We start from the raw sequence: 12518 nt of genomic DNA on the forward strand, positions 1-12518 counted from the left end.
GTCCAGTGGTGGGTTTCAAATTATTTTACTACCGGTTCTGGGGGCATGGCCTGGTGGGCATGGCTTGGCTTGGTGGGTGTGGCTTGGTGAGCGTGGCAGGGGAAGGTTACTGCAAAATCCCCATTTCCTCCCGATCAGCTGGGACTTGGGAGGCAGAGAATAGATGGGGGTAGGGCCAGTCAAAATTTCCGCTACTGGTTCTCCAGAACTGGTCAGAACCTGCTGAAACCCACCTCTGCTCTGGCCCATGTATTTCTGAAATATGCAGAGTTCTAAAACATCCAAGTTGCTAAGAAGAGAATGCATTCAGATTGTTATATTTGAGGCTGCTGAAATCACTTTATTGAATAATTTACTTTTGTTCCTTGGTTTTACCATAAGCTGTTTTATGGGACAGGCTGCAATGCATAGGTGAATACAGTATTTTTATGATGTTGGTTAAATGCCAAACACTAAGCAGGAAGTAGTCAACAAAACTTTCAGGGGTATGTTTTATACTTTTGCCCACATAACTTTTACTGTTGTGAGTTTCATAGTTCATCTAAAGGCACTAAGATAGCTTTTTTAAAAAAGGAACAGAAACAATGTAAACGAGCTTGCCTCCATTTCTTCAGTACAGGTGGTTCTTGAGTTGCAACGGTTCATTTAGTGACTGTTCGAAGTTACAACAGCACTGGAAAAAGTGACTTATGACCATTTTTCACACTTACGACTGTTGCAGCATCCCCATGGTCATGTGATTTATAGCTGGATGCTTGACAACTGGTTCATATTTATGACGAATGCAGTATCCCGGGGTCATGTGATTACCTTTTGCAACTTTCTGACCAGCAAAGTCAATGGGGGGAGCCAGATTCACTTAACAACGGTGTTACTAACTTAACAACTGCAGCAGTGGTGGGTTTCAAATTTTGTTACTATCGGTTCTGTGGGCGTGGCTCGGTGGGCATGGCAGGGGAAAGATACTGTAAAATCTCCATTCCCACCCCACTCCAGGAGAAGGATACTGCAAAATCTCCATTCCCACCCCACTCCAGGGGAAGGATACTGCAAAATCCCCATTTCCTCCCCACTCCAGGAGAAGGATACTGCAAAATCCCCATTTCCTCCCGATCAGCTGGGACTTGGGAGGCAGAGAATAGATGGGGGCGGGGCCAGTCAGCATTTTTACTACCGGTTCTCCGAACTACTCAAAATTTCCACTACCGGTTCTCCGGAACTGGTCAGAACCTGCTGAAACCCACCTCTGAACTGCAGGGATTCTTTTAACACTTGCAGCAAGAAAAGTCGTAAAATGGGGCAAAACTCACTTAATAAATTTCTCACTTAACAACCTAAATTTTGGGCTCATAAGTCGAAGATTACCTGTAGTTAGGATTTTATTAGGCATATAAAGGCCCTGCAATGTTCATATCTGTTTTTGCAGGATATCTCAGGAAGCATACACCCACATACCACTACAGTGTTCTGATGTTGATAAATGGAGGTCTAAAAAACATAATCCTGAGAAGAATTTCAAGTAAAAGGGCTTTAATTTTACTACAGGATATGACAGCCTGAGAGAAATGAAACTCATTCATAGTGGTGGAAAAGGGATAGAGACTACCAGCTGTCAGGTGTAACCATCCGGAACCACTAATGAATAACGAAAGTCAGTAACTTTATCGTTTATCTCCTATGTTACAAGAATCTCACTAGACAGCTTGTGTTTCCGTGGGAATAGCTGGAGAAGGCTTCGTGGATCTTGGGGGAGGTCAAAGTTATGCACTTGCGGCTCCTCAAAGACTGCAAGCTAGGCCCTCACTTGATTCCTCCCTGCAGCCTTCCTGGTAGTTTCCCACACCAGCATTAGGAAACGTTGTACCATTGGCTAGGAGAGCAAGAACAACATAATTTACTAGCTAAATAAGGGGTGTCAAACTTGATTTCCTTGAGGGCCGCATCAGGGTTGTGTTTGATCTCAGGGTGCCAGGGAGGGGTGGCCAGGGTGGGTGTGGCCAGCTCAACATCGTGTTGGGGGCACCTGTGGTGGCCTCAGCGCTCTGCCAAACTGGCTCCTGAGCTCCGTTTTCAGCTGCGACGCCTCCTGCAACCCCCTGCCAGTGAAAACGGAGCTCCATTTTTATTGACAGAGGCAACATGGGCCAGTCCTTCACTACTTGCAGGTCGGCCCCTCAGGCCAGATCTAAGCACCCCATGGGACAAACCTGGCCCGCGGGCCTTGAGTTTGATACCCCTGAGCTAAACAATCACATACACTAATTTTTCTTAAAATGGTGCTCTCCATATTTTTTTTGTTTTATATCTGTTTCAATTCAAAGCTGTGGTGGCTAGGAATCACAATAATTCTAGTCCCTCACATCTGGACAGCAAGCACTTCCATGTAAGATAGGTGTGGGTCATGGATTTAGAATTACAATTTTACCTTATTTTCTCCAAATACTACATCCTGCAAACAGAAATCACGGGTAACCCTAAAACAGGAAAGGCAGAATCTAGATCCATCAATAAATCTTCAAAGGTCTAGAAGGGTTGTTTTTTTAAACAAAATTCCTAATTGTTTAACAACATCAGCAACCAAAATGTTTTCTTTTCCACTTTAAATGAAATAGGGAGATCAAGCAAAGAAGGACAGGACCAAGAACAGCAGGTTTTTGGGTGTCTAGAATTTGAGCTCTTAATCACTACTAAAATTTAATTTCTGGGTTAATATGCTTAGAATTATAAAGCAAGGGTGTCTCTAAATAATGGTCTTCCTACAAACTACTTTAATGAATCTTACTTCTCAGAATTCTAATACATCTTACTAATAGAATTCTAATTCTAATTCTTCTCAGAATTCTACATTGGTTTAAAAAAGACACTTAGGATGAAATCTTCTAGAATATCCCCATCGCTTTCCTTCTGTTGATATCTCTCTTGATTTGGCAGAGGGAACAAACGGGGAAACAACACACAATGCAGGTATCGTTACAGATGGAGCCCTGTTGAAAAGAAAAGAAACCAAATGATTCCATAACCTTTTCAATGAAATCATGATGTAGAGAGATAGAATCATGAAAAGCTAACTCTGTGTTGGATGGCAAAACACAGGCAGTCCTTGACTTACAACAGTTCGTTTAGTGACCGTTCAGAGTTACAATGGCACTGAAAAATGCGACTTATGATCGTTTTTCACAATTACGACCTTTGCAATATCCCCACGTTTCATGTGATCAAAATTCAGACACTTGGCAACTGGCTCATATTTATGACGGTTGCAGTGTCCTGAGGTGATGTGTTTGTGACCTTATGACAAGCAAAGTCAACGGGGAAGCCGGATTCACTTAACAGCCGTGTTACTCAATTAACAACTGCAGTGATTCACTTAACAACGGTGGCAAGAAAGGTTGTAAAATCGGGAAAAACTCACTTATCCAATGTCTCACTTAACAGAAATCCATTACATTATAAAAACTTATTTTAAAAAATCCACTTCAACCATCGCCAGTGGCACCAACAATACAATTAAAGCAGTGGTGAAATTCAACTTTTTTTTACTACCGGTTCTGTGGGCATGGCTTGGTGGGTGTGGCTTGGCTTGGTGGGCGTGGCTTGGCTTGGTGGGCATGGTGTGGCTTGGTGGGCATGGCAGAGGAAGGATATTGCAAAATCTCCATTCCCACCCCACTCTGGGGCCAGCCAGAGATGGTATTTGCCAGTTCTCCGAACTACTCAAAATTTCCGCTACCGGTTCTCCAGAATCTGTCAAAACCTGCTGAATTTCACCCCTGAATTTCGCATGATCAGCTCCATTTCTATTTGTGGTCCTCAGGCTGACAAAACCCTGTTTTCAGAAAAGCAGCAGGGTTTGGGGGCGCTGAGGGGCTACCACCAAGAAGGTCTTTTTTCATGGTCCCACGCTTGACAATCCCTAATCGATGGGATTTGTAACATATTCTGTCTTCCCATCCTTGTGGGCCAGGTAGATGTGATAGTTATGTTTGGCGTGGAACAAGTGTCATTTTAATTTTCATTCCTATAATTCTAAAAGATTATGGTCTGCTGCAGATAACAGATGAAAGAATTATCTGTTCATTTCCCAGGTCAGGGTTTTTTTCTCACAGATTTCTGGATTGTGCATGCACTGCCTTTCTGAGCGGGCCTAGGACAGCTCGCCACATCCAATTCACCACGACCAATTCTCCATGGCCAACTCACTAGAGCACAACTCACCATAGGCCAACTTGCCATGTGACAAGAATTACACTAATATTGAAGAAATAATGGAATAGAATCACTGAAGAAAGGATGCCGAAGAAGGGACAAAAGGAAATGTGAATGACAAAAATTAAAATAATTTTTTAACGTATTTTACATAATTAAATTGAATTGTTGAATTTTCCATTGGCGAGTTGTCCCATGATGAGTGGGCCATGTCGAGTTATCCAACAGCAAGTTGGTTGCCCCACTCCGTTTCTGAGTTGGTATTTCTCTCCAATTTAACAAGTAATGTACTTAAGATTCTAGATTGGGGTTTTTTTGGTTTTAACTAGAGTTTATAAACCTGAAGTTTGTCTAGTCTTAGGCAAGGTAATCTACTTACAGGGATACTGTATTTTGTCCTGTAGACAGCTCGCATGGCCACAGTTGGGCCACAGAAACAACATTCATTCATATCTGCAGCAACTTGGCATGCCATACAAGGGAAGCAGAACATTCCACAGAAACCTATAGAGAGGAAAAAGCCCCTGTAGAGGTATTTTGGCAAAGCATTGAGTGACATAAGATTTATAGCCCAGAAAGTACAAATTATACAATTTCTGCAACATCAAAACTGCAAATGAAAATGCTAGCAGAGGGGAGGGCTGAAAAAAACTCATTTACAAACCACATTAAATTAAAGACACACTCCATTGTATTTTTCTGTATACTGATATTCTCAACTATTATGAAAGAGAATTAAAGAAATTACTGTTGGAAAGAGACTGGCTGAGCCAGGGAGTGGAGTCAAACAGGGAACTAATCTGGAATCACTATGTGGGCATAAGAGAGTGAAGTCTGATCTTCCTTGAATGCTTTTAACCTTACCTAGTCTGACCCAGGTGCAAAGGAGCCTGAGTGGCATAGGAGGCTAATGCCTCCTACTAAGGCAGCATTTAACATCCAGCTGCCTGCAATTACTGCGAGTTCAATTCTCACCAGGCTCAAGGTCGACTCAGCCTTCCATCCTTTCTAAGGTGGGTAAAATGAGGACCCATACAAAAGTATGAAGGCTATTGCTTAACACATTGTAAGCTGCCCTGAGTCTCCGGAGAAGGGCAGCATATAAAAATAAATAAAAATAAAATAAAATAAAAATGGCCGGTCTGAGAAGCTTCCTATGTTATATTTATTTATTTATTTATTTGTTTGTTTGTTTGTTTGTTTGTTTGATTTATATGCCGCCCTTCTCCGGAAACTCAGGGCGTCTTACAATGTGTTAAGCAATAGTTTAGTTTAGTTTAGTTTAGTTGATTTGTATACCGCCCTACTCCCGAAGGACTCAGGGCGGTGAACAGCCAACAATAAAATACATAAATACACAAAATTTAAAAACCCGATAAAATCAAATTAAACTTTTTGGCCCAGATAATAGCCTTCATACTTTTGTATATACCTGCTTAGTAGGGCTTTCGGGCCCCCCTAAGCAGTGTTCTTTTTTATACAAAGTCAGTTTATTGCCTCCACAATCCAGGTCCTCATTTTACCTACCTCGGAAGGATGGAAGGCTGAGTCAACCTTGAGCCTGGTGAGATTTGAACTTGCAGTAATTGCAGGCAGTTGGCAGCTAAGTGCTATTTAACAGCGCTTTAGTCCGCTGCTCTACCAAGGCTCCTTATAGGCTTGAATAATAAAATAGCTAATTGAGTTCTTTGCACGTGGATCTGACTGATTGTGCCTGACAATTACCAATAGAAGAAAATACTTATAACTCACATTTGAACTGTTGTGTCCTTGATTCTTTCCTAGGCTTCTTTGTTTTCTTTAAGATATATCATTATCCAGTTAGATAACATCTTTAGCACTAGTAGTGATGCTGTCCTAGCACTGATGATATTCCCTACCTGGGTCAGGAAACATGTGCAAGAAAACAACTGAGCTCGGAAAGCAGCAAGGACCCCACATTATGAAAATTCAAATTCAAAACATTAGATGGACACCAGGTTGTTTTCTTTAAAAAAAAATATTTTAGCATAATTCTTCAGTTGTGTCACATCAGGCGCAAAAAGCCAGGTGCCAGGATAGAGTTCAAAAGTTTACTTTATGTTTTATACAAGAATCTGATCTACTAATGGTCAAGGCCGATTGGTACTAAATAAGAGTCAACAGAATTCAAAGGGGGCTGGATTTAAATCTCTTGTGGGAACGTAGCGACTCCAAACTGATGGTCCGTTTGACCCCACCCTCAGGCTCAGCCTGGTCATCTCCTACATGTAGGACTTTAAGGTTCCATACACAACTTTTAATGGCATAGAAGCTGTGTGTTGTGGCCCACCAGCTGCCAGCAGAGCTGGCGGCAGATTCAGAGGATGAGGACATTCGGGAGGAACGTGGGCCAGTCCTGGAGTCTGGGGAAGGCTCTGATGGAGGCTCTGCATCAGAAGCAGAGATAGAGAAGCAGGGCCATCCGACATTCCCCAGCACCCTTCAGAGTTGGAGATAAGTGAGGAAGAGGAACAGCTGGGGCCTGTTCCAGATGCGTGTATTCACAGAGCTGTCAGAAGAGAACTGAGGATCAGGAGCCGACTTGGGAAGAAAGGCACATGGGTATGCTGAATGGCCCCTCCCTGGCTGGGGAATAAATAGGAGGAAAGCGGAGGGGTGGTCGCAGGAGACAATCATCCGGATTTCTTTCTGAAGATTTGTTCATCGTGTTTCTTGCCTCAGAAACTGCTTCACAGAGTTTAATTTACAATTTGCAGCTGGAAGCGGCCGGTCTGGCAATTATCCAAGGAACTAATAAGGTTTATACTACCCGTTAACCCTTTGAAGGATTATTGCCTGGACTTTTCTCTGTGTGAATGACATTAATTCAAAGTAACTAAATAAAGAGGGTTTTTTCAGGACAAGAGGTCTGTTTCTTGGTTCTGCTAAGGCTGGGTCAGAACATTGTGTCTCCTTTTATATCTTGCCATCCTAATTCCAATCCAACAGGCTGTTCAAATAATTAAACATCCATTGCTCTGGTCACTTACAGACTCCACAGTCGCTAAAGCAGTCACATAAGTTCGTTTGCCAATAGTTTCTGTTGGACTGGACCGTCATTACCATCGGTTGCTGAGTAACAATCATTGGCTGAACATTCATGGTGGGCAATATTCTAAGAAAAAGAAAGAAGAGAGCCCAAAAGAGAAGAGATTAATGAACAGGCTTGGTAGAAGGTGATCTCAGTCCCAACTCCACAGAGTGGGATCTGGTTGCTACCATTCGACTCTGGATGAAGCCTTTCTGATACTCAAATTGGTACTGTGAGAATCTTAAACTCTAAACCTGGAACAGAGCCATACTGAACGTCCAATTGTCCTCTATTGTTTTGAAAGAGTGGTTCCCTCTGCACCAGGGATGAAATCCAGCAGGTTCTAATAGGTTCTGGAGAACCGGTAGCGGAAATTTTGAGTAGTTCAGAGAACCAGCAAATACTACCTCTGGCTGGCCCCAGAGTAGGGTGGGACTGGAAATTTTGCAATATCCTTCCCCCAGGAGTGGGGAGGGAATGTGGATTTTGCAGTATCCTTCCCCTGGAGTGGGGTGGGAATGGAGATTTTGCAGTATTTTTCCCCCAGGAGTGGGGAGGGAATGGGGATTTTGCAGTATCCTTCCCCCAGGAGTGGGGTGGGAATGGAGATTTTGCAGTATCCTTCCCCCAGGAGTGGGGTGGAAATGGGGATTTTGCAGTATCCTTCCCCCAGGAGGGGAGGGAATGAAGATTTGCAATATCCTTCCTCCAGGAGTGGGGAGGGAATGGGGATTTTGCAGTATCCTTACCCCAGGAGGGGAGGGAATGGAGATTTTGCAGTATCCTTCCCCCAGGAGAATGGAGGGAATGGAGATTTTGCAGTATCCTTCCCCTGGAGTGGGGATGGAATGGGGATTTTGTAGTATCCTTCCCCCAGGAGGGGAGGGAATGGAGATTTTGCAATATCCTTCCTCCAGGAGTGGGGAGGGAATGGGGATTTTGCAGTATCCTTCTCCCAGGAGTGGGGATGGAATGGGGATTTTGTAGTATCCTTCCCCCAGGAGGGGAGGGAATGGAGATTTTGCAGTATCCTTCCCCTGAAGTGGGGTGGGAATGGAGATTTTGCAATATGCTTTCCCCAGGAGGGGAGGGAATGGAGATTTTGCAATATCCTTCCCCCAGGAGGGGAGGGAATGGAGATTTTGCAGTATCCTTCCCCTGCCATGCCCACCAAGCCACACCTACAGAACCGGTAAGGAACAATTTTGGATTTCACCCCTGCTCTGCACTTCGGCAATTGCTCCTTCGTCCCTTGGTTCTAGTCCCTGAGCCTTGGGATCTTGAAACTGGGTGGCTGATGGCAAGCCATTGGCTTATCTCACTTTCTGAAAGCAAATTAAGTTGACCAACGCTCTGTCCTATGGCTGATAGTCAAAGACAGTCTAGTATTCTAGTACGATAAGAGTTACTTTCTTCCTTTTTTTGTCTCTGGAGATTCTCAATCATCCAAGTCATGGTTGTCCCAAAGGTGCTTTTCTAAAAGGCAACTGGACTTTTTGATTTTATTTTCTCTTGAAAGCATTTCGCTTCTCATCTAAGAAGCTTCGTCAGTTCTGAACCGAAGAAGCTTCTTGGAGGAGAAGTGAAGGACAAAGGAACCCACCCACCCCCCAAAAGAAAGTCCAGTTGCCTTTTGGATAAATCTTTCAGATTTCCATTTGTTTGTTTGTTTGTTTGCTTGTTTGTTTGCTTGCTTATGCTTTCAAGACAAATTCATGCAGTTTTCTGTGCAAGATTTTTGGGAAGTTTTACACTTGCCTTCTTCCTAGGACTGAGAGAGAGGGACTGGCCCAGAGTCACCCACTGACTTCACACTTAAGGCAGATTGGATTGGATTGGATTGGATTGGATTGGATTGGATTGGATTGGATTGGATTGGATTGGATTGGATTGGAATGGAATGGAATGGATGGAATGGAATAGAATAGAATAGAATAGAAGCTGACTCCCGAGCTTGTCCTCATGGAGGAAGAGGACTCAGAAGGTGATGGGGAGGAACTGGCAAGGCCTCCCTCTCCAGGGCCTTCCCCTCTGGCAATGCCTCAGATTTCATCCGAAGGCCAGGAGGAACAGCCTGGGATGTGCCAGGAGGAAGGCATTTCGGAGCACCCATTGATAGAGAGTGATACTGATGAATCCTGGCTTGATCCCAGGCGGCGTCGGAGGGAGAAGCGTGCGCAGCAAAGGAAGAGGCGTGGGAGGACCATGGATTGAGCTGAGTCACTGAGCCACGCCCCACAAGGGATAAAAGGGGGCGTGATCTGAGTGAGGACGGGGGACAGAACAGAACAGAGTAGAGTAGAGTAGAGTAGAGTGGAGTGGAGTGGAGTGGAGTGGAATGGAATGGAATGGAATGGAATGGAATGGAATGGAATAGAATAGAATAGAATAGAATAGAATAGAATAGAATAGAATAGAATAGAATAGAATAGAACAGAATAGAATAGAATAGAATATCTGCAGAGTGTCTTATCAATCAATCAATCAGAATAGAGCTGGAAGGGATCTTGGAGGTCTTCTAGTCCAGCCCCCAGCTCAAGCAGGAGAACCTATACTATTTCAGATAAGTGGCTGTCCAGTCTCTTCTTAAAAATCTCCAGTGATGGAGCAGCTACAATTTCTGAAGGCAAGCTATTCCACTGGTTAATTGTCCTCACTGTTAGGAAGTTTCTCCTTAATTCCAGGTTGAAACTCACAACCTCCTGATTTCTAACGAAATTGGTTCTCCTATCTCAGTCATCCTTAAAAGGATGTGAATTGGTGAACAGTCACCTTGTCCTATGGAAATCCATCTTATCATTTAACCAGGTGTTGGATAAATAAATGCATCCCCTCCCCCTCCCACCTTTGTTGGCTCTACACTTCCCATTGTTCAGCTTCATAGATGACCCTGGAACCTGTTCCTAACCCCTCAAATTCTCATATAAGAGAGAAGAAGAGTTCATATCTCATGTACTAAGAACAAGAATAACTATTTGTGTCTTGGCATCTAAACTTGGCGAGAAGCTGCTGCTTTCTGAGTGAGTGAATGTGCAAGGTTGGGGAATTCATAGCCTGTAGAGAAGTTTCATGAGCCAGAGATACCCAGTTATGAACTCTGGAACCCAGGAATACCTGAACTAGGTGGTCATTGAAGGTAAACCTGGTTTAGCTTCTCCTGTACACAAAGACTTCAAGAACAGGACAGGTCATCCGTTGATTCTGTAAGGAATAATACAGAATAACAGAGTTGGAAGTTGGAAGGGACCTTATAGCAGTGGTGGGTTCCAAACGGCATTACTACCGGTTCTCTTCGTGCACACGCTTTGCGTGCAATCGCCACGCGCATGCTCGCTTAGCTCGCATGCGTGCCGAACTTGCGCTCCGCGCAAGCACGTTAGGTTTCTGCTCAGCTGAGGTGCGCCAATCCACTCTGCCACGCCTATCAGCTGGGCTAAAAAAAGGGGAGGACCCAGCTCCCAAACAAAGAGAACCGGTTCGGTGACGTCACATTGTCACTTCTACTGGCTCGGCCGAACCGGGCTGAATCGGGAGCAACCCACCACTGACTTGTAGGTCTTGTAGTCCAATCTCCTGCTAAGGCAGGAAATCCTCTACCATTTCAGACAAATGGCTGTCCAATCTCTTCTTAAAAACCTCCAGTGATGGAGCACTCACAAGCTCTGGAGGGAAGCCATTCCACTGATTAACTATTCTGACAGTCAGGAAATTTCTCCTTATTTCTAGGTTGGTCCTCTCCTTGATACGTTTCCAGCTGTTACTTCTTGCCCTGCCCTCAGGTGATCCCATAACTAAGAAGAGACCAAAGGGCTGCCTTAAAATACTTTCATTAAAATACCATTCAATACCAAAATAAACACTGGTAGCGATTCAAGCTCAGAGAGCACCAAGGAGCCCTCATTTTAATCCTGAGCGACAAACATTCTCTTTATTGCTATTTTATTCTATTCCATTCCATTCCATTCCATTCCATTCCATTGTTGTTTCTCCCCTTTAAATACAGTATAGATATTAAAATAAGCAGCACACATTTTCAATAAATAAAAATAAGCATTTCAAAAACTTAGGCACTGGGGAGATATAAGGGTGGGAGTTAGAAACAAAACACTTAATTTATCCTAGTCACTTCCTCTTCAAAAATGTCCATCTTTATATTTGTGTTACTTTAGGAATCCATTCTTATTTCTCCCCAAATTTCAAAAAATGAGGACTCACATTCTGCAATGTAATACAGAATGGCACAAGACGGTCTTTCAACAACCAGATTAGATCCAGGGAGATTAAAAACTCGGAAAACTTTATTAGTTTAGAATAAGTACAAAAGCAAAGGCAGAAAGATTTCAAAGAAAGCAAGATTTCAAACCTTTTTTTTTTCTTCTTCTTTTTTCTCCCTTTTGGCTTCTCTTTGCTGAGCTGCAATAAACTGCCCGCTGACTGCCTCCTGTTGTGCTTTAAAACTGAAAGGGAATTTACTCTTCTAACCAATTTGCTCGATTTTTTTTCAAATGAGGAAGTAATTTTTGTTTCAGCCAGGTGGATGTTTTTTTTTTTTTTAAAAAACAAACTTAAGAAAAAAAAACCCAAAAGAGATGGTAGGAGAAGAAACGAAACTTAATTTAGAAGAAATCATGAGATGTAATAATTGGGAATGCTTAGGCATTCTCTTTAAATTGATCGTTCCTTGCTCCATCTTTAGAAACCATTCTGATATTTCTGCCTTTTTCCTGTTTCAGATTCTAGGAGTCAAATAGCAGATCCCTCATCATTTCTGACCCTTCCAACACCTCTGATTGCAGCTGTGAATCAAATTGCACCATGACCAAATGAAGGTAGAATTAATGTGTGAAAAGGAAAAGGATGCTTGGGCGTGTAAAGACAAGCAATAATAGCTAAATGCTGTTTTTGCAGAAATCATAGGTCTGAAGGGACCAGTACTAAGAAATGTAATAGGCCTTAGAATTATAAGAAATGTTGCAGCCCTTTAAGTCAGGCTAGCTGGCAAATTGCACATAATGTAGAAATAAACTCTTTGTTTTGGTTTATGCCAGGGGTGAAATCCAGCAGGTTCTGACAGGTTCTGGAGAACCTGTAGCGGAAATTTTAAGCAGTTTGGAGAACCAATAAATACCATCTCTGGCTGTCCCCAGAGTGGGATGGGAATGGAGATTTTGCAACATTCTTTCCCTGGGGTGGGAATGGGGATTTTGCAGTATCCTTCCTCTGCCATCCCCACCAACCCATGCCCACCAAGCCACACCAT

At 43.2% G+C, this 12518-nt stretch overlaps 1 protein-coding gene across 2 annotated transcripts; it reads right to left on the reverse strand.

Annotated features, from left to right (window-relative positions):
- Nucleotides 1-1513: 1513 nt before the first annotated feature.
- Nucleotides 1514-11732, reverse strand: LOC117673630 (placenta-specific gene 8 protein-like). Of its 2 annotated transcripts, none has more exons than XM_034431109.3 (4): nucleotides 11622-11732; nucleotides 7218-7342; nucleotides 4586-4710; nucleotides 1514-2984 (listed from the first exon to the last, which is right to left on the reverse strand). In XM_034431109.3, exons 2-4 carry the CDS (start codon nucleotides 7327-7329, stop codon nucleotides 2880-2882), a joined length of 342 nt encoding a protein of 113 aa, XP_034287000.2. In that variant the 5' UTR covers nucleotides 7330-7342; nucleotides 11622-11732; the 3' UTR covers nucleotides 1514-2879. The 2 variants fall into 2 exon arrangements, with proteins under 2 accessions (XP_034287000.2, XP_034287001.2); XM_034431110.3 differs by lacking the exon at nucleotides 11622-11732 and adding an exon at nucleotides 10373-10444.
- Nucleotides 11733-12518: the final 786 nt, after the last annotated feature.

The sequence above is a fragment of the Pantherophis guttatus genome, chromosome 8, assembly GCF_059756535.1.
Source record: "Pantherophis guttatus breed Tessera chromosome 8, ASM5975653v1, whole genome shotgun sequence".
NCBI classification, from domain to species: Eukaryota; Metazoa; Chordata; class Lepidosauria; order Squamata; family Colubridae; genus Pantherophis; species Pantherophis guttatus.

What these genes read in the sequence shown, in the direction of transcription:
- LOC117673630 (XM_034431109.3), bottom strand. Translation starts at nt 7,329, where the DNA reads ATGAATGTTCAGCCAATGATTGTTACTCAGCAACCGATGGTAATGACG. An exon ending in CTTTAGCGACTGTGGAGTCT is followed by an intron (nt 4,711 to 7,217) that starts GTAAGTGACCAG and finishes TCCTCTCTATAG; the next exon opens with GTTTCTGTGGAATGTTCTGC. An exon ending in GGACAAAATACAGTATCCCT is followed by an intron (nt 2,985 to 4,585) that starts GTAAGTAGATTA and finishes TCTTTTCAACAG; the next exon opens with GGCTCCATCTGTAACGATAC.